The sequence below is a fragment of the Tinamus guttatus genome, unplaced genomic scaffold, assembly GCF_059628265.1.
Source record: "Tinamus guttatus ecotype Peru unplaced genomic scaffold, ASM5962826v1 Tinamus_guttatus_pri_ptg000060l, whole genome shotgun sequence".
NCBI classification, from domain to species: Eukaryota; Metazoa; Chordata; class Aves; order Tinamiformes; family Tinamidae; genus Tinamus; species Tinamus guttatus.
In genome coordinates, this window is record NW_028288594.1 from 2,256,543 (window position 1) to 2,282,805 (window position 26,263).

At 35.9% G+C, this 26,263-nt stretch overlaps 1 protein-coding gene across 4 annotated transcripts in view; it reads right to left on the bottom strand.

Moving 5' to 3' along the window:
- The window catches only part of SCN2A (sodium voltage-gated channel alpha subunit 2), a 71,221-nt gene that overhangs the window by 19,789 nt on the left and 25,169 nt on the right, over positions 1 to 26,263 (bottom strand). For 2 of the 4 annotated variants that reach the window (XM_010221169.2, XM_088519458.1), the window contains 13 exons: positions 26,084 to 26,212; positions 25,316 to 25,407; positions 24,154 to 24,426; positions 20,962 to 21,025; positions 20,257 to 20,398; positions 19,221 to 19,427; positions 17,738 to 18,028; positions 14,433 to 14,813; positions 13,306 to 13,438; positions 12,262 to 12,500; positions 11,160 to 11,333; positions 9,794 to 10,150; positions 7,851 to 8,330 (listed from right to left, as the gene is read on the bottom strand). In XM_010221169.2, the coding sequence (XP_010219471.1) occupies positions 7,851 to 8,330; positions 9,794 to 10,150; positions 11,160 to 11,333; positions 12,262 to 12,500; positions 13,306 to 13,438; positions 14,433 to 14,813; positions 17,738 to 18,028; positions 19,221 to 19,427; positions 20,257 to 20,398; positions 20,962 to 21,025; positions 24,154 to 24,426; positions 25,316 to 25,407; positions 26,084 to 26,212 (2,962 nt within the window). Of the gene's footprint in view, positions 1 to 7,850; positions 8,331 to 9,793; positions 10,151 to 11,159; positions 11,334 to 12,261; positions 12,501 to 13,305; positions 13,439 to 14,432; positions 14,814 to 17,737; positions 18,029 to 19,220; positions 19,428 to 20,256; positions 20,399 to 20,961; positions 21,026 to 24,153; positions 24,427 to 25,315; positions 25,408 to 25,503; positions 25,596 to 26,083; positions 26,213 to 26,263 lie in introns of all 4 variants that reach the window. The other 2 variants (XM_088519459.1, XM_088519457.1) reach the window with 2 other exon arrangements.

The following is a 26,263-nucleotide window of genomic DNA, read 5'->3' on the forward strand; positions in this document are numbered from 1 at the left end:
CCATGTGCCATGGAGGCACTCTTTCCTGAAGACTAATATATCAAAATTTCTCATTGCAACATGCTCAAAATTGTGGATGGCAGTTTGGCCATTGTGGAATACTGCCTCAGCGTTAAAACATCAGTAAATATCCATTGTACATTTGAGGAAAGGCCAGAAATTCCATAAATCCAAAGTACATTGCAAGGAATTTTTTGCATGGTGTTTAAATTATCTAGTATCAATACAATAAAAAAAAAACACTTTTAAACTGAGAAGTGAGTATCTGTTTGCACTGTATAGTTTTATAAAAATGTTGCTTTCATCATTCCAATCTGGACAGCATTGCTAGCAAAATGCACAGTAGTGGCAGAGCAAAAAAAATTATGAACTGCTGTAAAATATAAGGTTGAAACTGTCCATTTTTTTAAAAGAAAATGAAGAGTTGAGTAACTCAGTCAATATGCAGTGAGTTAATTCAACATGTGTTAATTTTAAGGAGGAGTAACAAATTTCTGTTACTAAAGTTGAATAAAATCAGCAGATAACTCAAGACAGAAGATTAGAGATATCCACTATTAGGAGAGACCAAAAGGATCACACAGAAATATATACAGTAGAATGGCCATTTATCGGGAACATCAGAAATCCATCTTTACTTATGTGGGGCAGTATGCATGGTGATTTTTATCTTACAAGTAAGTCTCTTCTCATTGAAAATCTGGCTTGCCTCTTGTAAAGAGCTGCAATAATAATCACAGGAGTTAAGCTGAGAAGATAAATCCTAAATTGAATAAACAGCATTTGATATTTAAAACAAAACAATGATATACTTTATCCTCCTAGTATTTCAGTTACTCTTGTTGTTGATGTAACACAGTATTTTCTCAGCATGCTGGCCTTGTATACCTGAATTTAGCTCCAGCTAGATCGCTTTGTGAAGAAGCATATTACAAACTTTATTCAATAAATTCGATCTGCAATGATTCACTATCATCTCTTATAGGAAAGGTTTAAAATTATTCAACAAAAATAATGCTTAATTATCTTTCCGTTTCTTTGTTATTTTTCCATGTTGAATTTATTGCATGGCATTCTACGCAATATTTTAAAAAATAAGCATGTATTACAAATATCCAGGAAGTTTTTGTGATACAGCATCTTAAGATGTTACCAAATCAATTAAGTCAGTATGCCAAGGAAATAGTTCTGTAACAATCACATATTTCCATAGCAAACTTCTTTCCTGGTGCAAACCACTCAACACAGGGATGATGCACTTTTTTCTGTGTATTCAACCCAAATGCACCTGGAAATGGAACATGTTATTACTGATTACATATAATTTTGTGTGCTTTAATACACAGAAAGACTTTCCTTCTACCACTTCCTGTGACCTGTCAGCATCCACATACACAAAAGCCAGCTAGGTGCCTAGGCTACCCCTAATTACAGACTCCGATATGTTCGGAATGTAGCATATGCCCAGTCCTTTACCTGAACATATCTCAAGGTACCTGGTACCTTCTCTTCTCACCAGCATTACATAAACGGGATTTAGACAATGCTAGATACCCAACATGCACACAGCTTTTTTAAAAGAACAAACCTGTAGAAAGAAGGCAATCAATGATCAAAACCAAATTTTATCTTTGATGCGGTAGCAAGTCCTTCTTGATCCTTATTTGGATACCATGTTTCTAGGCTTCAAAAATACTCAGTTACCCGGGTTATAAATGGTCTTATCAGGATAAGCTATTAGACACTGTTCAAGAGTCATGATGCTAGACTGCATAGCAAAAAGGTTTTCTTAATAATATGCTAAGGAAATTACTCTCAGAGAAGGCTGTTTTTCAAAAGCTCAGAACGTACATCTTCTATCTCCTCTGCACGCAAGACAGTAATGGGACACGGGTACTTACATGGTTTTAAAGCAGCATTATACTGGTCATTGTAGACACATATATTGTTTATGCCACATTTGCCAACAGCATTGTCAGTCATGCTTCGGTCAGCAATACAATAAATACAAGATACTGGTTTTAGTTTAGTTTTCAATATAGAAACCAAAAGTGGAAAGCAGCTTGCCTATCAGAGAAGCATTGCAGAAAGCAGCAGCCAAGTTTAGGTCAGGAAGTCTTAGACATAATCACTTTCTGAACCTTGACAACATCTCATAGATTCATACAATTCTGCTTCACTTACAGCCAGGCCACTTTGAACTTCTAATGTTTCTTTCTTTATTTATTTCCAAAATGCTAATCAGAGTAGCTGAAAAGCTCTTACTTCAACATTTTGAACAAAGCTTGAAATTTCATTATAGGCCAGGATGCCACTAATTGCCATTGAAATCACAATTTAAGGGACTGAAGGAGCAAAGAGTAGCACAGAGGCAAGAATATGGCTTCAAGAGAAACCACCATCCTGGTTTTGCCTTATTTCTTCCCAAATACCAGTGAAAATGTTAAATAATAGAAATTATTTACTTTTACATTTTCTCAGAATTGCATGGGTATCAGTATTAAAGTCAGATGATTTGTGATATAAATAGAAATACCATTCAAGTACATCTGCCCCACCTACAAAATGACCAAGTGATTGAATACCCTTGTATTCTACAGGTATAGCTAGAAGAGAAGTCTAGATGTCACTCTTTATAGTGCTTATATAGTCAGGCGTAATACCTGTATCTGCTCAAAAAACAGAACATTGTAACTCACAGCAAAGCAATTGTGTGCTGACTCTTGCTGGCAAGTACTGCAGAAACCAGGATCTTTGAACTATAGTCCACTCTGCAGTTTATTGCTATTCATAATTCCTTTGATCTGCTTGTTTATGAACATTTGAGAAGTGGAAATACTTGCAAGAATGCTTGATGAAAGCAAAAACATCCTAAGTAGCAGTGCAAATATTTGCAAAAGCACTCCCACTAGAAGCTACTATAAAATGGCTCATTAATTCACACAAGTAAAAGGACATTCTGAAGTAGTGAGAGGTTAAGTAAGCCCACTGCAAAGTGAAACAATACTTCAGAATTTAATAACATCCATTATGCCTCACAATGTGCCAATGATGTGTGACCAATTGACAATTCACAGACTAAATTTATCAGAGTATTAAAGAATTTTGAATAACAAATTTTGGTAAATTAAAGTCAGACTTTAGTCACTGCAAGATATGAAATAAAAAACTACACAAAAATATATTTTAGCTCCACTGATTTACATTACATTTTGTGATAATACAAAGAGCACAATACTGCGTTATGGTGGTGTTAAAGAAGTAAGATTTAAATCATGCTGAAGCTAAGGACCCTTTTGCTCAAAGTCCCTAAGTTAGTTGCTAGATTTACTACTTACTTTCTCAGTGAAGACAATTCTAGATGTTTGGGTAAGTGGTCAGTTTGTGAGCATAAATTAAAGAGTATGGCCAGATTTGGCTACAGTCTTTGTACCTCTACACTTTTAAGTGTGGGTGTAAGTAAGAGCAGAACTGATCTCTGAATGTTCAACCAGCCAAATATCAGATTTGTATAAGCTTTCTTACCAAATGATGGTCACATGCTTTGACTGTGGGAATTATATGAACTTCATGCTTAATGGTGCTTCATTACTGCATATTCATCTGTAATATAACTAAAAGCTAACATAAAATTTACTGAAAAAAGCATTTCTCAGAAAAAAAAAGTGTAAAAAGTAAACACAACTATATAATAATATGAGTTTGCAAGTTACATCTATTATAACCTAAAACAGAATAGCATGAAAAATTTCTGAAACAGCTAGCACTCTAGGTACCAGCACAATTCACGCATAGGCTTATTATAATCCAGATGAGAAATGTACTCTGTACTACATATTCTGCCCTCCTTTGAAAGAAAAGATAACCCTTCAAAATTAGAATCTGAAAACTTTACCATCAAGCCTGGAAAACATACATGGCATGCACTACGGGTACGGACGGAATATCATGAAAACTACAGCGTCTGCATCAAGGAAATGCTGGGATTGCCAGTCCCGCCTGACCATGCTGTGACGCGAGTCCCATGACTCCAGAGAGCAGCTGTGCATGTTTCTACTGTCTTGCAATGAATGGGACATAGCTGAGTAGCATGCAGGCCAGTCAATATCCATTAAAAAGTGATTAAATAATCTATATATATACATATATATATAACTTGCTTAGGTAACCTGCGTAAAATTGGTGACACGATGCTCTGCCTCGTTAAAAGGCACCAGAGCTGCATTCTTGACTGATCCAGCTTGGATTTACCCCTGTGAGAAGTAAGAATGGTAGGAAACGAAGTTCAGGATACAGCACCACTGCTTTTGTTTGTACTGGCAGCTCTTACATAATAACTGATTAACAATTTCACACATTTACTTTTCATCAGTTTAGAATACTATGATATGGGTAAGAATCGGAGACAATAAAGATCTTTTATATTGCTGAATACTGAGTAAAGTATAGTGACCACTGGGTAAAATGTTGCACTGTCCTCTGCAACAGCATCAAGGAATCCCACCTTAAGACATTAGAAATTATCTTGTAACTCTATGTATCTTGATTGTACCAGCCTAAAAGTTAATGTTTTAAATAAAAATTAAATTACTACAGAGTTATACATGCACTATAATTTTTTCTTTATAAACCATCCCCGTAGTACTTATGGACCTAACATGAAAGGAAAATTTATTTTTATAGCTTCTGTGGCAGATAAGAGTAATGCACCTCAGCTCTATAAACTTTTGCAAATAGGATAAAAGACTCAGCATAGTGATTCACATATCTTAATTGCTCTATTTCCACAGTAAAAGTTTTATTTAGCGTTTTTTCTTTTCTTATTATCTTTCTCTATTATGTTTCTTATAGACACAATGTTCTTATACGTATTCCTTTTTTTTAGGTTTCAATGGCAATTTTCTGAACAAATTCCAATCTACTTTCTATTATGTAGATTCACATGCACAATACCGTACGTGTTTCTAGGAAGGCATAACCTAGTTAACAATTTTTATCAAAACACTGGACAGGGTGTATGGCTTATAACAAAGAATCCACAAAACATTACTGTACTTAGTTAAAGCTTCTAATAAATGCTAGGAATTCAGTCCTGTAGAAATTCAGCTTATTGCCTTTTACTGCAATGAACGCGTGTATGCCTGTATATATGTGCACGTATGTGTATGTACACAGACACAAAGAGAAGCGCGCACACACACACACACATCCATCAGTATGTGACCATCCTGTGCCGTGCAGCCCGTTGTCTCAGCAGACGGACGCCGGCCTTGCCCGGTGCTAGGGAATTGCTATGGGAATGTGGCATGGCGTCAGCTGCAATTTGCAGGCCTTTTAGGCTATGGCTACAAGCAGTAGTGATTGCAGAGAAACCTTAGCAACAGCAGGATCATAGCAGCAGGAAAACACAAGAATGCAGAACATTATAGTATGAAGAAAAAGAGGAATCATTGAACTAAAAAACATTTTAAGACACTTTTTTTTGACTCAGAAAATTATTTTACATGCCTTCTATTGCTATGGATCATTTCCATGACAAGAGGGTTGGCCCTGTGACTAGTACATCCCATTCATCTTTATATCAAAAACCACAGCAGATAAGAATCAGTCAGTCAGAAGCAGGACCTAAGATTATTATCAAAAAAATACTTTTTTTTTGCTTAAAATCTGATCAAAATTTAGGCACTTCAATCCAGAAATATGCTCACAATCATTGTTTAAGTGCTCTTTCTCTCTTCAAGATGCCTGAAATTTGTAAAGGCTTCACTTCATTTTTTCACCATCAATTTCTGCAAGAACAAGAAATTCTGGTACTAAATAGAAGTGCTCAGAAGCGCTTCAGTCTTGACCGGCACAGCCTGCTTTGCTGCAGCTCAGTCCTAACTCACTTGGCATTTCTTTGTTCAATCATCTGAGGTATTTGTCGGAGTTCTCAAGGCATGATTGACATACACTTACAAAGAATTAAGTGCCTCCAAGAATGCAGTGATAATACTTTTTTCTTTCTTTCTTTCTTTTAAAATATTTCACATGGAGGGGAAAACCTGCCCTTCGTAACAGCAGCATTATGACTGGAATCCATGTCTCAAATGTGAGAGGATCCAGTTTGATATTCTCCCTAAAGAGATTCAAACCAGTATTTTTGTCTCCTTGAAGAGCACAGACTTAGCTAATTAGAGTCACTTGTTGCACCATCCTCTTACATGATGGAGAAACAGTACTGCTGTCCCTGAGCTCACACCCATCAACCTACGGCATGGATTGACTAAGGGACCTGCACCATCTCTTCTGCTAGTAAGGTTGTTCTCCTGTGCAGTAAATAGTTAAAAACTGAACAAACTGCAAAATAAAGAGGGAGAATGTTGTAATGAGGGAATTCATGTGGGAATTCAGGTTTTAGTCCGTACTCCAAGGTAGCATCTGTAAAAAATGAATTTGATATGGGAGCTCAAAATAAGGAGTGAAAGAAGAAGAGTTTAAAGCAATGTTTTTATGTGTATATTATTCTGATCCTAACAGGACTTATCCATCACCATCTAAAACTGTATCCATGTCACAGGACTCTCCTTTAGCATCATTCATACAGCAATATCACCTGAGGCATCATTACCAGTTACAATCCGTCTACAGAATGAAGTAACAGTGTCTCTTTCACACTTCCCAATTGAGGGAAAGTAATATGTTTAGGCTGATAGCACCTTTGAAACTGATTATTGCACTTACTTTACAAATACAGAACAATAGATGGGTATTTGTTACTTCACTAGGACAGCAATAAATTCTTTGTAAAGAAGAAATCCAAAGTAATCTGCTTCCTGAAAATGAACTTTAATGTATGACCCTTTATTCCCAAACTTTCAGCATATGCTATGGGTATCATTAATGCAGGAAAACAGTGAAAATGATAGATGTGCTTGAGCATGACTAGCAGGTTAAAAAAAGAAAAGGCCAAAGCCAAAAGATTTACATAAAGCAGAGAAATAACCTGTGCCATTACAGTCATGTGCAACCACTAAAGATGATCTCCCTGTTGGTGGGATTGGACAAGAGTGATCATGGAGCTGGCTGCTGCTCTGGCAGCAGCGGTAGCTTTGGAACAGCCAGCAATGAGAACAGGGCACAAGGGCAAAGGGCTGTGAACTAGCTGCAGAAGCTTCCTTTTCTCACCCTGAGCACAAAGATAGAATAGAATCAATCAAAATCCTACACCGAGATCAAAAGTTTCATACAACCACCCTATTCGTTATACAGATCATTAAAGGACAAGCTGCAACAGCTTCTGGGGTTTCTAATTCAAGACATGATTTTGAAGCGTAAGAGCAATACTAATACAAGAAATTTGTAAAAAAAAATGCTTAGTGGTGCTGGTCCAGTATTCAAATGTACTAAGGGGTATTCAGAACTTTCTGAAAGCATCCTGACCAAAATGATCAGGATGGACTGTTAATTTGACAGGGATAGCACAAAAATCAGCTATAGTAAAGTGAACAGATGAGGTAAATATGGAGAAAACTTGTACAGACCCTACACACTTTCCATATGCAGGATGGTCTATCAGACTGATTTAAGTCTATCAGACTGGTTCTTTTTCTGAATAATGTTTTAACTCAATAAGAGAAAAGTATTAATTTTCTAAAAACATGTCTTAGCCATCTTGGTTATTATTGTAAATAAAATACCATACTACCACCTCATTCAAAACTAGCAACCTAAAGTAAACATATCTTAAACATAATTGCAAGTTTCTGTACATTACTACACAGGAATAAAATACAGATTTTAAACCACCACTAGAAGCTTTAGAAAGGAAAAAAAAAAAGTCTTTTTTTTGAACATACAAGTAGTCCTACCTCTTTGCTTTCTTCCAGATCAGACTCGCTGCTAAACTCTTCTGTATTTAAATTTTCAAAATCTGATTCTCCAACAGCAATTGGCACTGTTACAGTGAGACTTGGGTTGTTTATGAATGACATGTAATCACTTTCATCAACACCATATTTCTCCACGCTGCTGCCTATGCCACTGGTAGTTCCATTCCCTTCTTTAAGATAGGCAAGATTTTTACCAATGTCTACTATGGTGTGGTTGGAAATACAGCTGTCTTTCTTGTTATTTAGGTCTTCAAGTGGTTTGATTTCATCTAAAACTTTCTGCTTTCTAACAAAGGCTTTCTGGATGAATTCACGCACTTTTCTTTTCACATAATCTATGCCTTTCTGAATCCTTGCCACTGCAATCTGGAGATTGTTCATTTCATTATCATCATCTGTAGCAGCAAGATTGTCTGAACTAAAGGAGCTCAGCAGCAAGGCCAGAAACAGGTTGAGTACCTAAAAAACAACAAGGAGAAATTTTATTTGGTTCCTTATTTTTAAGTCATAAAAGTAATTCTGTTGTGATTTGTTCAATATGACACATTTCATATTTCAAAGCAAGACTTTTATGTCAAACTACCTGCTTGCTATTCTTATCAGGCCACACTCCCTCTCCCACATACTTTATTACCTTGCCAAAAACACATTTTTGCTTTCATAACTTGACTAACTTAGGTGAAAATCTAACCTTTACTCTTACCTCTTCCTTTAAACTTGAAGTATTGTAGGTCTGCTCCTCAAAGTGAAAAATGACATAAAGAGGAAGGATACAGTATGATGTAATAGCATATACAAACTATCCTCAGTAATGTTCACAGATGAGGGAAAAGTGGGCACAAACTCTAGTCTGCTAGGGTTCAACAGACTGCAATTTTAGGGCCTGTAATTCAGAGTATAATAAAGCTGATATATTGGCCAAGAAAACATGTCCGTTTTGTTTTGGGCAGGAAAATCAGCTAAGAGAAAAAGAATATAGACAAACATACTATACTGAAACTATATGCAATTCTAATAAAGTAAGTGCAGAACTTATTTAAAAATGCATTTAGATAATATTTATCAAAAATTTTATTTGAATTTACACAATATTTTTAGACAGGACACCACAGGAGTCTCATATTAGTGACATCAGACTTGGCATCAGACATTAGCCTGTTGATAAGCATGTCTATAAACTCTGTGGGTGATATCATAAAGAGATGGGATGCTAGCAAACATTTGGCATAACCATGGAAAATTAGTAAAAAAATCCAAAATCAATATGGCATTCAATAGTGAATTAGCATTGTAAAAATACTGGCTATGAAAAATATAATGCATAAATAATAAAATTATAAAAATCAAACCTATGAAAGGGATAAAAACAAAGTGGCAAAGTGGAATCACTGCATAAAATGGGCAAATGGAGTCTGGCAGGAGAGCAATACACTTAAAAGATTTCGTATGTCCTTTGGGTTATAGCACCGGGAATCATGAACTATGAGAAAAATCTGAACAACCAGGCTTGTTTGGTTTCAGAAGGAAAAGACTGAAAGCGAAAACAGTAAGTTTTCGCTGTAAGTATTATAAATGTTGTTATGAAGAATCTGATGGCCAACTGTTCGCAAGATGCTATGAGAGTAGCCAGTTTATTCTGTGGCAAAGGTGATTTAAGTTAGACATGTTATTAAAAACAATTTTTAACTGTAAGAATCTCTCAGCAGTGATCTTACTAAAGAGGTTGTAAACTCTCAGAAGATTTTAAAGAAAAAGTAGATCAGCTTTTTTCTATAACTCATCAAGGTATATTTAAACTTGCATTTGAAAAAGAACAAATATCTTGCCCTAAATTCCATCTCCTCATCATCTCTCTGATTTATAAACTATTAAAAATATGGCATACATTCTAATAGTTGAGGGAAAAAAAAAAGATTACATACCACTAGGTTTCCAATCACCATGACCATCATGAAGACAGTAAGGCACATGGTTTGGCCCGCAACCTCCATGCAGTCCCACATGGTCTCTATCCATTCCCCACACAGCACTCGGAACACAATCAAGAAGGAGTGGAAGAAGTCGTGCATGTGCCAGCGGGGGAGTTCGCAGTCACTGGAGATCTTGCAGACACATTCCTTGTAGCTCTTGCCAAACAGCTGCATCCCAACCACAGCAAAAATGAAGACAATGATGGCCAGCACCAGGGTCAAATTCCCCAGAGCCCCCACTGAGTTGCCAATAATCTTAATCAGCATATTTAGAGTTGGCCAAGATTTTGCCAGTTTGAAAACTCGAAGCTGCAAAACAGAACAATATATAGTTATATATACACTATATACTAAATATAATGAAGTCATTGTTATAGATTTCATATTTCAGTTACTTTGTGACAAAATCATGTTCTGCATAACTTATAGAAAAATTACAAAACTTATGCCTCCATGTCTTTGCAGTGTAGTAGGCATTGGCAGTCTTAAGTCCTGATTCAAGTAGTAATAATTCAATAATATTGTCTATGTGCTCAATTCAAACACATACAAATAAACCTGTGCATATAAAAGACAATTAGTTTAACACGACTGTAAGCGTACTGACATTCTACAGACCTATATCTTCTTAACTGGCAGAAGAAGAAACAGTTTTACCCCAAAAAGGCACAGCCAAGGTTTTTAGTGACAGACATACAGGTAACTTGCAAGTATCTCTAACAGCACTTTTTGCATCATTCAAAAATTCCTAACCAAATAAAGTTCTTTAATATTGATCTGAATACTAATTTTAATATCTCTTCTAAAACTAACAATGTAAGTTACCATGGTAATGTAAGTTGATCAATTAAAATTGTCAAAAACTTTATTGCCATAACATGTAATAAACCTTATTAACTAATGAGTTATTTACTAAGCAGTTTAGTTATCTTCAGCCACAAGTAGTAAGAAGTAATTGAATATGGGTTGTGGTTCTTGGACTTTTTATTCCCTCACCTATGTAGAGACTCTATAAGCTACTGCTATTAAAAAAATACATTCCTTCAAGCACATCCACTACAAGAACAGAATTGGTGTTGACAACATCTTCAATAAGAAATACATATTATCAAGATAATACAAAAAATAAACTTGATATTGTAGATGTGTGCCATCTAGTGGGCATGCAATTAATATTTTCTAAGTTCTTACGCAAAGAACTTCTGTATCAGCCAAATATACATGGACAACACACACACACACACACACACACACACACACACACACACAGAGGTATAAGATACAAGATAATAAAGTCCTGTTTATTTAGTATATTTACCAATCGGAATGACCGGAGAACAGATAATCCTTCCACATTTGCCAGGCCAAGCTCCATTAAACTAAGACTCACAATGAAACCATCAAAAATATTCCAGCCTTCTTGGAAATAGTAATAAGGATCCATGGCAATTATTTTGAGAAACATTTCTGCTGTGAAAATTCCAGTAAAAACCTACAAGTAAAATATAGCTTCTTACTCAGTGTAATGAAAAATATTTTAAATTACAACTAACATTATCCATTTCTATCACATTACATCTTCGACCCATGATAAATCTGCATAGCTCCTCTGTATTCCCATATACTGGGGGTTACGAATTACACTCATATATGAAGATTAGATAGGCAATTTTTGGTTGCTAAACAAGAGGTTAAAGTGCAGAATTATGTTTTCTATTCAGCCTGTTAATATGCATTTATAAACACAGTGTTCATAAACACTGTTATACAGAATCTCTTCTGATTTTAATATTCAGATTTTCCTCCTTAAATCTCATCTTTGCCTTGGAACTTTTTTTTTTTTTTTTGCTTCCATGAATAAAGATAACTTTATGCAAGGAACAACCATTTCATTATAAATAAAAAGTTGTATTGAAGGTTGGGTGTTGGTTATTCTTCCTCAAGATGACCTGCAGAAGAGACTGCCAACCCCCTGCATCACCCGATGAGCTGCAGTACATCTGCAGTGCTTGGTGGGCTTTTCCTCTCTATCCTCCATTGAACACTCAGGACATCAGGAGACAGTGAGACGTGCAGCAGGAATGAGAATGGATTTGAAGGTTCTTCTGATTTGCAAGTATCTATCCTGAGAAAATATCTGATAGGAATGTTTCTGTAACTAAATAAACCAGCTACAGTGACAGAAGCTGAAGGTTTTAAAAATTAAAATGCTTATTGGTTCTACTACTCTTATTATCTTCTGCAAAGAGCAGAGAATTCAACTTTCTTGTCCAGAAGTGTCAACATGGAGGCATTCAATGTTTCAAATTCAACCATCCCAAACCTATAAATATCTAATCACCATTTTCCTTTAAAGACAGGTACAAAGATCACTCAAGAATTATTTAGGAAAAATGCATTTGTCATCATGAAAAACTTACAAGGTTTCCTACTGAAAGCACACCACTGAATTGTTCTGTCATTGGGTAGTGCTCCATGGCCATGAACAAAGTGTTGAGGACAATGCAGATAGTAATGGCCAGATCAACGAATGGATCCATCACAATCAAATTCACAATATGTTTCACTTTCAGCCAGGGAGTGCAGCAGTCCCAAATCAAGCAAGTGTTAGCAAATTTATACCAGCATGGTGGGCATTTCTGTCTGGATTCTTCAAGTTCTAGGGAGAAAAATGTAAACCATGCTTTAAACAATGTATCTCTAATTTTGGACCGCTACTTTTAAAATTGATTTTTAAAAGAATACTAAATATTCAGTAAATAATCATTCACAAACAAATGATAAACGAGACGCAAAACTGACATTTACTTAGAAATATGGCACATAGAAGGAACAAAATATTTCAAGTTTTGTTCTTGAAGGTTAAATACTTGGACTACCCTAAAGTCAGACAACTCTTTACACAGTATTATGGTCCAAATGTGCAAAATTGCCCATTTTTACCTTCCCATTTGCTACTCGGGCATAGTCATTTTTGCCTCAGAGCAATATTTTGCCCTTTGTTACAAGTAGCAGTTTAGTTCCATGACACGTATTCATTATATTTATCTTTGCAGAAAGACTTTTTGTCTTAAAAACTGATCTTTTTTCAGAAACAGCATATCTGAAGCATCTGTAAAAGAATTGTTCTCCGGAAAGAATTCTTAGTCATTTCAGCAACTGAAATAGAGCTTACATCCAAAAAAAAAAAAAGTAGCTCCTCTAGAGAAACACTGCATTGATCAGTTGTTCTCCACTTGCATTTAAATTTGCTGCTTCCATCTCAGACCTGTTTGGAAGGTGAAAGCTTGACTGATTTTTCCAAATATATGCGATTATCTTATAAAAATACTATCTCTACTTATGTTTCTTGTCTTGCCTATACCCTTCCATCAACATGGGTATACTAAAACATCACTAATACATATCCCATCATATATTCAGTAGCCCTTTACAGCACTGCCATGCAAAGATCCTATACATACCTTCCATTGTGTTTGTAAGCATGCTGGCTATACTCATAGCTCTTTGCCTTGCACTAGGATCTGTTAGATAGTCCATAGGAACATGGTAAGAACTAGATCGTCTCTTTCTTAATTCAGTTTCTGTAGTAGTGCCCTGAAAATAAAAATAGACCACCAATTGTTCATTTAATAAAACTGTTAAGTATTACAATAGCGTAACGGTTTCAGACGTTATGCTGTCCTGCACCATGCTTCATCTACATTCTTGTTCTGCAAAGACCAACGTCTGCATAACTTTGTATGTGTGGTAAATAGACAAATATATCATGCTATTGATACTATTGTGCTTAAAGTACATGCTTTTAACCATTATTTTGCTAATTCAGGGCTGAGATTAAAACAGATTAATGAATTTTAAGTTTCATCAAAAGTTTCATAATGCTTGTCAATGAGCTATGCCATAATTATCTTTCTTAGGAGGCAGTGAAGTCTTTTTCTAAATATGAAAATGCACAGCCCACAGAGCCAGCTGTGAGAGCACACAGACTGAATATGTTTTCTTAAGATAACTCCTAATTTGCATTAAATTTTTAATTTCCTAATACACATTTTCAAACAAAATAAAATAAAAAAATTAATAATGTTGACATCTCAAAAAAAGGAACTGTAAAAGTTAACTATTGGATACAAAGGCTGTCACAAGCAATTTAAGTTTTAATATCAAATACTGCTGCATCAAAAACTTCATGTATGGTCAGTGAGAATTAAACTCTCATGCTATCTTTCACTAAGCAAATACATCTGATTTGTATTTTTTTACAGTTTTGATAACCTGACAGATATTGGAATGCACTACACTATTGGAATACACTAATGACTAAAATATATTATATATTACTTAAAATATATTATATATTACACTATTAAACTGTTTGCTATGCTACTGTGTCAGTTCCTAGAGAATTATCATATATTTTCATGCATTTAGTAACAGGAGCTAGACAACTTCATCTTCTATTTTAGCTTATAACAGCAATATATGAAAAGGAGCATTCACAGCTTGGCCAAGCAGGGAATCACTCCAAAGTGACACTAGCTAATGATATAGGAAGAGGTCATCATGCCTGAGCTATTGTAAACTTCCTTACATTGCTAGCAGTGGCTGCTTTATCAATCATCACCTCTGGCAGAAGCTGTCCAGTAGGTGACGTCAGAGCTGGAGGCCCACCAACTAAGGACACAACTCCATTGCAATCCACAGTGCTGTGCATCTTCCCGTTCACGGGAAGTGGGGGCACCGTCCTGGATGACCTGCTGGCCTGACTAATGTTACTGTTGCGCCGTTCACCATGTCTATGAGGAACAAAGAGAGAATCTCTTCTGCTTTCGTTGTCTTCAAAAGTGCTGTGCTCATCGTCAGCAAAGTCATTTTCTGATCCTACATCCTTCGCTCGGCCTCTGAAGCTGAAAAGACTTGTTCTGCTATTGCGTCTTGGGGAAAACAGGGAGCCACGAATGCTCAGCAAAGACTGTAGGCAAATAAAATAATAATTATCAGCTGAAAATTCCTTTAAATACATTTTTTTCAACATTGGGGCTAAAAGAAATTGTTAATATGTCTTAAAAGCTAAGATCATCTACACAGAAATAAACTAGTATAACTCCCCCATTCTCATACACTCCCTTTTGGGTAGTAAACAAAGTGCACATAAGTGACAGACAAAGACTAGTTATTTTACTACTTTGGAAACACGAAATCATTCCATTTAATTACAGCAAAAGAAACTGCTCGACAGAATTGCTTTCTCTGCCATTCTGCTTGCTTTATTACCAACTGTTCATAAATGGAGTAAATACATCTAGACACTACTTGCCCCATTTTGGCATTAGTCTGCACAGCTGAGTAAATACAATTTTAGGCTAATTTCCTGTGACTCAGTCTGCACATAAAGGTAACTCCCAAATACTACCTATTTTTTAAATATATATGCTTTCATGGGTGCCTGTCAACAGTAACTAGTCAAAAATAGTACTGCTAAGGTTGTATTTCATGTGTTTAAAGTTTTATTACTATTCAGAAGTGTTAATTTTCCTGAATTTGCTAAGACATGCATGGCTTTTTATATGATGATCCTCTTCATTGACTGACTCAGAAGAGTAAGTGATCTGCTACTGGAGGTTCTTTTCAGCATCAGAGTCATAACAAAGCTCTTATCTTGCATATATTTATGTGCTTGTTTAACTGTTACTCACATCAAGGGTTCTCTTGATTTGGATGATTACATATAATGGACAGCTATGACAAAACACTAGTGCTGCACATGGACTGCTACCTTGGTGCTAGCACCCAATTTCACTCAAGACCTCTATGAACAGCAGAAGTACTTAAAGCAGTATCTTTGTTTCTCTTCTGTAACTTATCTTTATGGACCCCATAAAGTTCTACTTCAGTTCTAGGTTACTGAAAATTCAGAACAAAAAGGCACCGCAAGAACTTACTATCTAATATGACACAACAGATGGATACAAAAAGAGAGGGTGTACAAAAAGGCAAAATTGACGGATATGATCAACAGTGGTCTTAGCTCACCTGAAGTCACTTCCCTGTCAAGCTTTCTGTAGGCAGCATGGTAAAAGAGAGTTTTAAAGAGGGATTTGAGGTAAGCAATGAAGTGGTTTTGTGGAAACTCATGAAGAGCTTCTTCCAAGCATGAGGGACGGCATACAGAAAGAGCACAAGGAAACTAGTCTGAAAACTTAACAAGAGGTCATAGGTGCTGGGGTCAATCAAAGCCGGGGCTTGACTTGCTGACAGTTAAGTAGACAGGGCAGGTTAGGAAGAGCTTTAGGCACTATACGTTTTATGTTAACTGGCAGATCAGGTAAAAGCAATGATGGTTAGTGCTCCTTGTGACAACATCCTTGATGAATAAGGCAGTAACTGGGACATGGAAAGAGGTCCAAGTTGAAAATGATTCACAGCTGTGGGGCCATAGTAGAGGTTTTTTTTTTTTTTTTTTTTTTTTAAAAAAAAAAAAGAAAGAGAAGAGAAGGGGACCGTTAACAGGGCCTGTAGAAATCCCTTAGAAAACTGGAGAAGGAATAAAAGATTCTTCTAAAGCACAAGTACATCAGGAGAACTGAGAGGACACCAAATCATGAATGTCATGAATGTTAGGCAGAGTAAGTTTTCAAGAACAGAATGGTCAGTTATGTTGAAGGTGAGTGAAATGTCAAGGAAGATGTCAAAGACGAGATACAAATCTGAGTTTTGGCTAACCAAAGGTTATTAAAAAGGTTTTTCTGTAGTGTCCAGAAGCCAGAGTGAAAAGGAACTAGGGTTGGAAAATCAGAGGGATGGGTAACACTAAACTGCAATAATAAACAGCTGTAAATGAACTTGGAGATGAAAAGGTAGAAGCAGCAAGTTGGTTGAGGAAAGTTTCATTTCTTACAAGGTGCAGGAGAAAGATCCTGAATAAAGAGGAGAACAGCTGACCAAGAGGTCCAAGCTTCTGTGAGAATGAGAGTTGCAAAAGTGATACACGAAGAGAACATGGATATTCTTCATCTTTTTAGGGATGGAACAAGCTTTCCAGAGACAAGCACAGAAGAGGATAAAAAAAAAAAAAAAAAAAAAGGAAGGAAGGAATTTAGTAACAGTGATTAAAAAGAGGAGAAAGCAAGTCATCAAGACCAGGGAGAATCAAGAGGGTGGGCACAAAAGGAAGAGGCATACTGAGGCAAACAGCACATGATGGAGCAGAAAAAGGATGAAATGGATGTGACATATGATCTTGAACTGCTGAGGGGAGAGTCTAAGGTGGAGAAATGAAGAGGAGCCACTGAAAGTTGCAGAAGGGATAACATAACAGAGTTATCAAATGAAATAAATGTCTGGATGTTAGACGCAGATGGCACTCTGAGTCACTGGTGTATCAATGTAGGAGAACACATGTACGGACACATTGCCACAGTTATTTCCACTTTAAGATAACACGATTAACAGCTTCAAATCAATGAATTCATCAAATTTCACAATAACATTTATGACATTTCTGTCAGGTTTCCTGAACATCCAAATTAGCATTTTTGCACCAAAAATGTGAAAAAAATTTTGAATCCACTGATCATGCTAAATGTATCATTCTTAATGGGTAAATAGGTCATTTTCAATAAGAAATTTGCAAATAAATTTGCAAAAAAAAACCTACTTTGATTAATACACATTATTTTCGTCTTTTGCATCTGTTTCGAATGAAAACTCTCAAACGCTTTTTTCATTTTTTATTGAAAGTATTAGCTGGGTCATATTTTGATTTACGATATAGAAGAATCTGGTAATTTTTGTAAGAATTGAGATTTTAATGTCCCAACTAAACCACTTCACAGGTTGGATTTTTAATGATCAGCAGATTACAGCAGTGCTTAAGAGGTAATAATACTAAGGTACCTGGTGTGGTGAAGAGAATCTCTTTTCATATGTCAGTCTATTCCCCTCAATGGATAATCGGAAACCTTTTTTTCGGATGCTGTCCTCTGATTCAGATTTGTGAAATTCTTCTTCATCTTTCTCCTCTCCTTCAGACTGCTCCTTTTGCTTTTTTTTCTTTCTTCTATTCCTCCTCTCTTTAGCACTCTTCGAGCTCAGTTTTGATGCCTCAGATGAACTTTCAGAGAATCCACCTATTCCACCGACGCCACTATAATCTCTTGAGTCAGCTGCTGCAGCTGCTGCTGCTGCCTATATATACAAGCACATATGAAATTCGCATCATTTATACACCATTCAATATTTTAAATGTATTGGCATTCTTAAATGAAAAACAATTTGAAATGAAAGTAGTGATCCCAATTCTCTGAAGCCAGCGTACTGTGGGAAGTGTCGTGTGCAATAAAAGCAACAGTAATTTGCCACAGCTCCATAATCAAGAAACTAAGAGCAGCCTGAGGGAGAACTGCACTGTCAAAGAACCAAGTTAAAAACATCTGTTCTGGACTGAAGCAATCTGTTGCAGTGATGTTTTAACCTGCAAATACCACATTAAACAACAAAACTATGTAGAAGCCAGGAATCAAGGCTAAAACAGAGGGGGCTGGAATCCCTGCTAGCAGGAAGCAACAATTTTTTACAACATTTTGCTGTATTTTGAATACTCTCTCTTCTATTCAAGACGTGATGTAATATTATTTTTCTCTGTATCAGAGACCTGATAAAATTTGCAGACTATTATAGTCCTGTTGCTTTTCAAAGCTTCAAACATTTGCAGAGAATTTGTTTAACATTTATTTACAAGTTGTCATAAAGACACCTGCCCCTGACTTCAGCCATTTGCTTACATGGAAGACATAAGTCAACTCTCACTCTATGTGGTTACAACCAAGCAGACATTATCAGTTACTCTATAAAAATTTACAGGGTCTCCAAAAAAATGAAAAGGTAGATTCGAAGTACTATGAAATCATGATGTTTGTACTAGAGAAGTATTTTCTCCAGTTTTTCTAAAAAACATTAAATGTCTTCTGCTTAAAATGCTGGGGAGGGAGTAGAAAAAGCCAAGTGTTGCTGAAGTAAAATATTTGTCTCACACTACCTAAAATAATTTTGCTTGTGTTACTTAAATAAGCAGAACTCTTTTTTTTTCATTGCCTTTTTTTTTTTTCCACATCTTAATTTCCATTTCCATCTCCAATTTGAAATTCCAATATTTAGCTTATTGGCTTTTTATCATTTTTTGTCACTAGTTTGAAAGTCCACTCAAGACAACAGAATTAGTGGAACAGAAAACATTAGTTGAAGATTTGATGCAAAAGAAAGGAATTTATAAGATGGGAGATAACATGTTCTTAGGAGTGCCGGGGGTGGGGGGGAAATATTCTCACATATAATCATAAAATATTTGGTCACTAGAAGGAATTTTAATTTGCAGGGATACCTGAGCTTCTTCCTGTTGCTTTTTCAGTTGCTCCAACATTTGTTGAAATTCTGCTTCTTTCTGCTCTGCTTCTTCCATGGTTGCTTGATTCTGTTCTTCATAGGCCATGGCAACCACAGCCAGGATCAAATTAATCAGGTAGAAAGAGCCCAGGAAAATGACCAAAACAAAAAATATCATGTATGTTTTCCCAGCAGCACGTAGTGTCTGGGGAAAGAGAAATACACACATTTTTAGCAAACCTGTAAATACTGCTGTATAAAATGGTGGCATCTGCGTTGTACTTTAGAAATGCATTTTAAGATTGCTTGTGTTAGCACAAGCTTAGTTAATTTCTCCATATACAAATATTTATATTATATCCTGGCTACATGGGCAAAATTCAAGTTTTGTGTCTGCTATGGTCAAAGTAAATAAACTTTTATATCTTGAATACTTCAGAATACTACAGAATCCACAGTAGCAGTTGCTGCCCGGACTATACTTCTATATTATGTTACAGTCTTTGAATCCAACAGTAGAGGGGCCACTCATCAGCATCTTACCTTCTCGTATCACCAGTCCCAAACTACAGGGCCACAAAGACTGTGCAGTGGGTGAACTGTAATGCTGCACAACAACACGGTCCTTCAGATCTATGATCTGTTTACTTTAGTGATGCAATATACCCTTTTCAAATACAGCATGTTTGTATTGGACTGCAAATCAATTTTACTGTAGTTTGTACTTATAATATGTTTGGGCAAAACGTTTAAGAATTTAAAGTTCATTTGCTCATTTGTGAAATGGAACCTATAATGCTTAGCCATCTATATAAAATAACAGCTATTTCTTATTATTATGTATTAGAGTAGCACATGGGAACCTAAGTTATGGCCCCTACTAAGGCCCCTACTGTTTTAGACAGCTTACACATATGACATAAAAGATGATTTGTGTCTCAAAGGCCTTAGGGAAACGTGAATGAAAATAACTATGCAAATACTATGCAGTAATGGTATTGGTGATGGTGCTGTTTATTTTAGTAAGTCCTCACCAGCTGGTAAAGATTCTCCCAAAAGTCCTGAGTCATCAATCGAAACAGTGACAAGAATGCCCAACTGAATGTATCAAAACTTGTGTAGCCATAGTTGGGGTTTCTACCAGCTTTCACACATATATATCCTTCTGGACATTGACTACAAAAGAAGAGGAAATGCTATTTTTAACAACTACTCTAAATTACGATATTCTATAGTAAATCACAAAATTGTTCAGGAGTACCAGTTGCTAATAGAAATTATGAACAATTAAAATTGTATTCTACATACCAAAGATAAAAATTAAAAATCAGATATATTTTTAATTCCATTTCCTAATGACATTTCAGTGCTTTAAAATATAAGCAAGCATAAGCTACCCTTCCCCACCAATCTTTCATGTCAACACACCTCCACAGGACAGCAGGCAAATGCCAGCTACCACGGCTGATCATAGGCAGCTGTCCGCCAACTGGCAGTAACATTCACGCACCCAGGATTCACGTGGTTACCTTTACAACATTAGCCTATGATATCGAGAAAATGCCCATGTAAAATTAAATCACACAGATGGTAATATTCAGGTATAGTTTCATATTTCAAAACATTGGTATTTGAAACTGCACAGTACAGTTGATACTTAACTTGGTCACCTAAACTATTCTTAAGTAGGTAATGATTTTTTCACGATGCACAATGAAAAACAACAACCATTTTCTTACCCTGCATCTGAGCTATTGCCACACAGAAGAGCATCATTTTGTCCTTCCAAAAAGTAGAAATGATCTATTAAAAAAAAAAGGGAAGAAAATGCAGCATGAAAGATATGCAAAGATGAAAGATAACATTTATATCTAATACCAGTTGAGCAAAGTTCTTGAGAAAGAAACAGAACTAAAAAACAGTTTAACTGGAATATCTGATGATTAGAATAAAAATGATGGAAAATACTGTTCTACATGAGCATGATTTTCCAGGAGTCTTGAAATTTGGCCTACAAAATTAGAAAATGGAAAGACAGATACATAGATAATTGTCAGCGACCTACCAGAAAGTTAAAATTGACAGACTATCAAATTTTGTATGTCAGCAAATGACTGAAATAATGTCAGTAAAATAAGAAAAGGGATGAGGCATACCTGCCTTTTATCATTCACTTCAGTAAAAGACACTTTAGTGTCCCTCATTTGCAATATTCATCACTTTGCCCAAACATTACCTGCAAACATTTTGAAATCTTTGCAACACAACACAAGATGCACAACAAGCTGCCACTGGCTCTTGGTTTGAGGAGCTCAGGAAGAAATCAAGCTTTTATTGTACATGATACAAAACTACTAAGCAAAACTCTCCATTAGGAGAATCCACTTCAAATTGCCATGTAAATTTTGATAGAACTAAGGTAAGAATATGTTAAGGCTAGACTAACAATCAAAATGAGGTAAGACATAGTGTAAAAACCTTTAAATCTTAAAGTCCCCGGATATATTCTTTTCTTTGTCCTGCTTTAAAGCAGAAAAGGAAAACCAGTTTGCCATCAATTCCTTGTTTGGGATTCTTACAGTAAAATGGGAATCTCTAGCACAGAATTTTGGTTCAGGTGACATACTAAGTTAAAGAGAAATGGCCACAATTAGGTTATGTTCTAGCTTCCAGGAAGCAGATGGTTCTCTGAGATCCACTGCCAGCTGGCAGAGTCCAGCTTAGCTGGCATGAACTCGCTAGGGGCCAATGCTAAACAGACAATCAGGGAACTGCAACCAGTTCCTGCTGACTGTTTCTACTCTGCCACCACCACTATACAGTGGACACATCATACTATCTGCTTAATTTAAAAACAGAGAGATTACGCATACAACTTTGCACCAGCAATCTATTCTCAGGTATCAGACAGGTGCTAACATTACACTCAAGAGACTTGTGTCCATCTCCTGTCAGAGATTTTAAGCCCCTAAATACAAGTTAAAACATCTAATTATGCAGATAGGCACCAAATAGTTTTTTTCAGAATTGCCTGTGTCCCTTATTCCTATTCCTTTGTAGCACAGCTCCACTTTGGGTAAGACAGGACCCAGATGAATATTCAGTCAACTTAACTCTCAGATTTTTTTGGAAAAAAATCATTTTGACAGTACACAGATGATAATAATAAAGTAATAAAAAAAAGTCAGTATGAGTTTATTGAAATATGTCATACACAAACTATTCCTGACTCCTTCTTCTGCTATGCTGGTAACACAGCAGTAGCCACAGGAAGAAGTCCTGCATGACACTCTCATAAGCAAAATAAGGAGATATGTTCTATCTGGAATCATCTTAAAAAAAACTGAAAAAGTATTTTCAGAGAGCAGTTACTGGCATGTTCCTAATGGCCCAGTGTTAACTTTGGAGGTCATCCTCTTGCAGATCCTAAGGGGATCTGTGCTATATGTTTTCATAACAAGTTTCATTACCGACTCTAGACAGGATAATGTGAATATGCATCAAGTACTCTGAAGATATCAAATTAGGAGAGAACACAACTGACAAACTGGTGAACTGGTCTACAAGCAACTGGATTTGCTTCAGTATATGTAAGTGAAAAATGTTACTGTTGACAAGGAAAAATCAAATGCAAAATGCAAAATAGATAGTAACGGTCTACACAATGTACTGCACTGGCTATGGTTACGGCCAGTGCAGTACAAAGGGATGCAGTGACTGCCATGAATCACAAACTGATTCTGAGTCATAAATATGGCTGGACTGTAAAAAATAGTGTGATTTCGAGATGTATTAATAGGAATGTTGCGCTTATGGGACACAAGTATTAAAAAAAACCCTACTTCTGTGACATAGTGCTACAAGAAGCTAAAGACTTGGAATAGAGCAGAATAGAACAGAACAGGATCTCTTTTTCAGAGGATTTTAAGAATAGGTTATCATTCAACATCTCTTCCAATCCGACATTTCTATGCTATTACTAACATGTTGAGAGGATAAATATATTAGAAGATTAGAAGGCAATGAGACTTGGATCCAAAGGGATTTAGCTGTTAAACTGAGATTTCTTAACTTTCAGTAAAAGCCACTGAGAGGTAGGTGCTTTATAGGAGTTAGATACTCAAGTGCCTTGTGGACAAAGGCATCAGTTACGACATTTATGCAGACCTTATAAAAAATTTAAGATTGTACCTAGTTACAAAATTTAAACATTAAATACAATAAAATAATTCAATAGGAAAGATATAAGCTATCTACCATAATTAAAGACAGAGTAGCAAGATATCACAAAAACGGAGTTATTATATCTGAATTTTAAAGCATTTTTTTGTGTAGGCAGTGATATTACCTCAGACAGAGAAAATACTGTATTATGAGGCATAAAGGAAACTAAAACGTTAGCTTCTTAGCACATTAGAAAAAAATGAAAAGATGTAACATGCAGGCTGCTTCCCGGTTTGCTAGAGCAAAGTACATAGAAAAAATTCCTAGCAGGATTCATGAGCTAAATGGTGTTCAAATACAGGCTTAGGATTTTGAACAATATATTCTGCTAATGTAGAAGATTAATTCTAATTAGAATTCAGATTCCATATTAGGACTGCCACACCACTTTAGCAGACATTTAGCAGAAACCTCTGCATTGTGCAGCACTGTGCCCTAGAAGCCATACTTACTAAACAGTAAAAACACCATTCAGGACCAGGCACATTGATATGAGTATGTTAGTATACATTATGACTGTTGCTTTATTTACTACACATGGTGGATTCTCTAAAGCATCTAAGTTGCTAAATTTCCAACTGTTTTTATGTCTTTTGACCAGATTACACCATTTTAATTGCAATGAAAATACACTAACATGCTTCTGTATCTTTTTTTTTATTTTTTTGAGACAAAACAATGCAGTAAATGATATAACTAATTCTTACTTCTATCTTCGATGTACTCATCCCAGTTAAATGTTGTCACCGTTGTATTCACAAATGTGCCATTTTCACCTATAGAGTTATTGAAGTAGGAAATAACAGTTGTTTCAAAAGTAGAATTGTCTGGAGGCCACTGCAGGCATTTATTCCTCAAGTTGCCCATGAACAGCTGCAGCCCTATTAGTGCAAACACACTCAGACAAAACACAGTCAGGATCATGACATCCGAGAGCTTCTTCACTGACTGAATTAGGGCTCCCACGATAGTCTTCAGGCCTGCAAAGAGAAAACACTTTTATTATGATGTTAAACAGACACTAAACACAAAATATGATTTTTCCTGACAAGATAAAGTTTTCATGCAAAATGACAACTAAATGTCTCTCATGTTTGTGATACAATAATTTTCATGAAAAGCCTGATTGTGAAGATGAATGAAAAGCTGTAAGTATATGCTTTTTTGAGAGTGTACAGAGATATTCCCCAAAAGACTGTTTATGCCAAAATAAGTGATTTTATTATTCATGCTATATCTCAACCCTGTATAGAAGAAGTATCATTTGCTTTTGCTGATGCCTCTTGCCCAAACCTTTTTATATGAACCATTTAAAAAGTATTCTGTATTAACACATCCTCACGAAGACATTATAAATTCATCTGCGAATGATATCCTCATGGTAATATTCTTACAAGATAAAAGGGGTGATGGTTTGGAGAAGAAAGACATCTTTAAAACAATTCCCCATGCATGGCCCATGCTATCCTTTATAGTTTTATTTTTTTATACATGACATTCAAAACTGATTTAAAGTTTCTGCATCAAGTGCCTGCAATAAATGATAAAATTTGCATCAATATGAAAGCTTAAAATTAACTTAATTTTAAAACATGTAAAGGAAAGCTTGATGTCATAAGATGCAAATCACATTGGCTGTTTACTGCAAATATCTCATGCAAGAATTGTTAAACTCAAAGGCTGATTTTTTAAAAAGAAAATACAGCTAATATAAAAGAAGCAGAAATCAATTTAAATAAAACTACTAGTCTTGATTCCTGCTTTTTTATTTTGTTAGCAATGTGTAGCAAACAACAAGGCTTGTGCTTTAAAAACGTGTACAGCCTTAGCGGAACAAAAGTCAGCCTCAGTGTTTAACCTAGCTCTCACCTGGAATGACTGATATTGTTTTCAAAGCTCGGAGAACTCTGAATGTTCTCAACGCTGAGACATTGCCCAGGTCCACAAACTCTGTCACATATCTGCAATAGGGGAGTTCACACACAAACACAATGACAGCACACAAATAACAGTTGGAGTTACAAGGGGCCTAACACCTTACACCAACTACTTCTTACCTGGGATTACAGAAATAGTTTTCAAAGCTCTCAATACTCTGAAAGTTCGAAGAGCTGAAACATTGCCTAGGTTTACAAATTCTGTTACATACCTGTAGGATTAAATCACAGTTATTCAGAATTGAGGCAGAGCTTATCCTACTTACTTGGGTCTTTGATCAAGACCTCTTCACCTTTCACTGCATTTTGTCTGTATTATTAATATGCTTCTGACCATAAAATGAAACTAAATTTTGTCAGAGTAAACCACACTGACTTGATTTTTGAAATCTAATTTGGTAGTTTATGACAGGAAGTCAAAAGGATGTCTTTAATTCTGGTGAACAGAAAGAAGACAGGATATGAACAGTTCGGTCTGATGGCGCTGGCAATCCTAGTGGGCTGGCACACCATACTGGCCTCTGCAGCATACGCTTAGTTAGAAATACTAAACTGTACAAAAGAGGTAGAAGAAACATATTGAAACTGCAGGAAGTCCAGGCTCCAAATGTTCTGGCTGACAAAATATGAGGCAATTTTTAGGCACCAATTTCAAGCTATCAGGAAAAAAAGAGAAAAAAAGAACAAATAGAAGACTTACGCAAATGTAATGACAGTGAAATCTAGCCAGTTCCATGGGTCTCGAAGGAATGTAAAATCTTCCAAACAGAAGCCCCGTGCAAGGATTTTGATAAGTGACTCAAAGGTATAAATTCCTGTGAATGTGTATCTGAGGAAAATATGCAAAATGAAATTTATATAAACAAATACATATTATCTC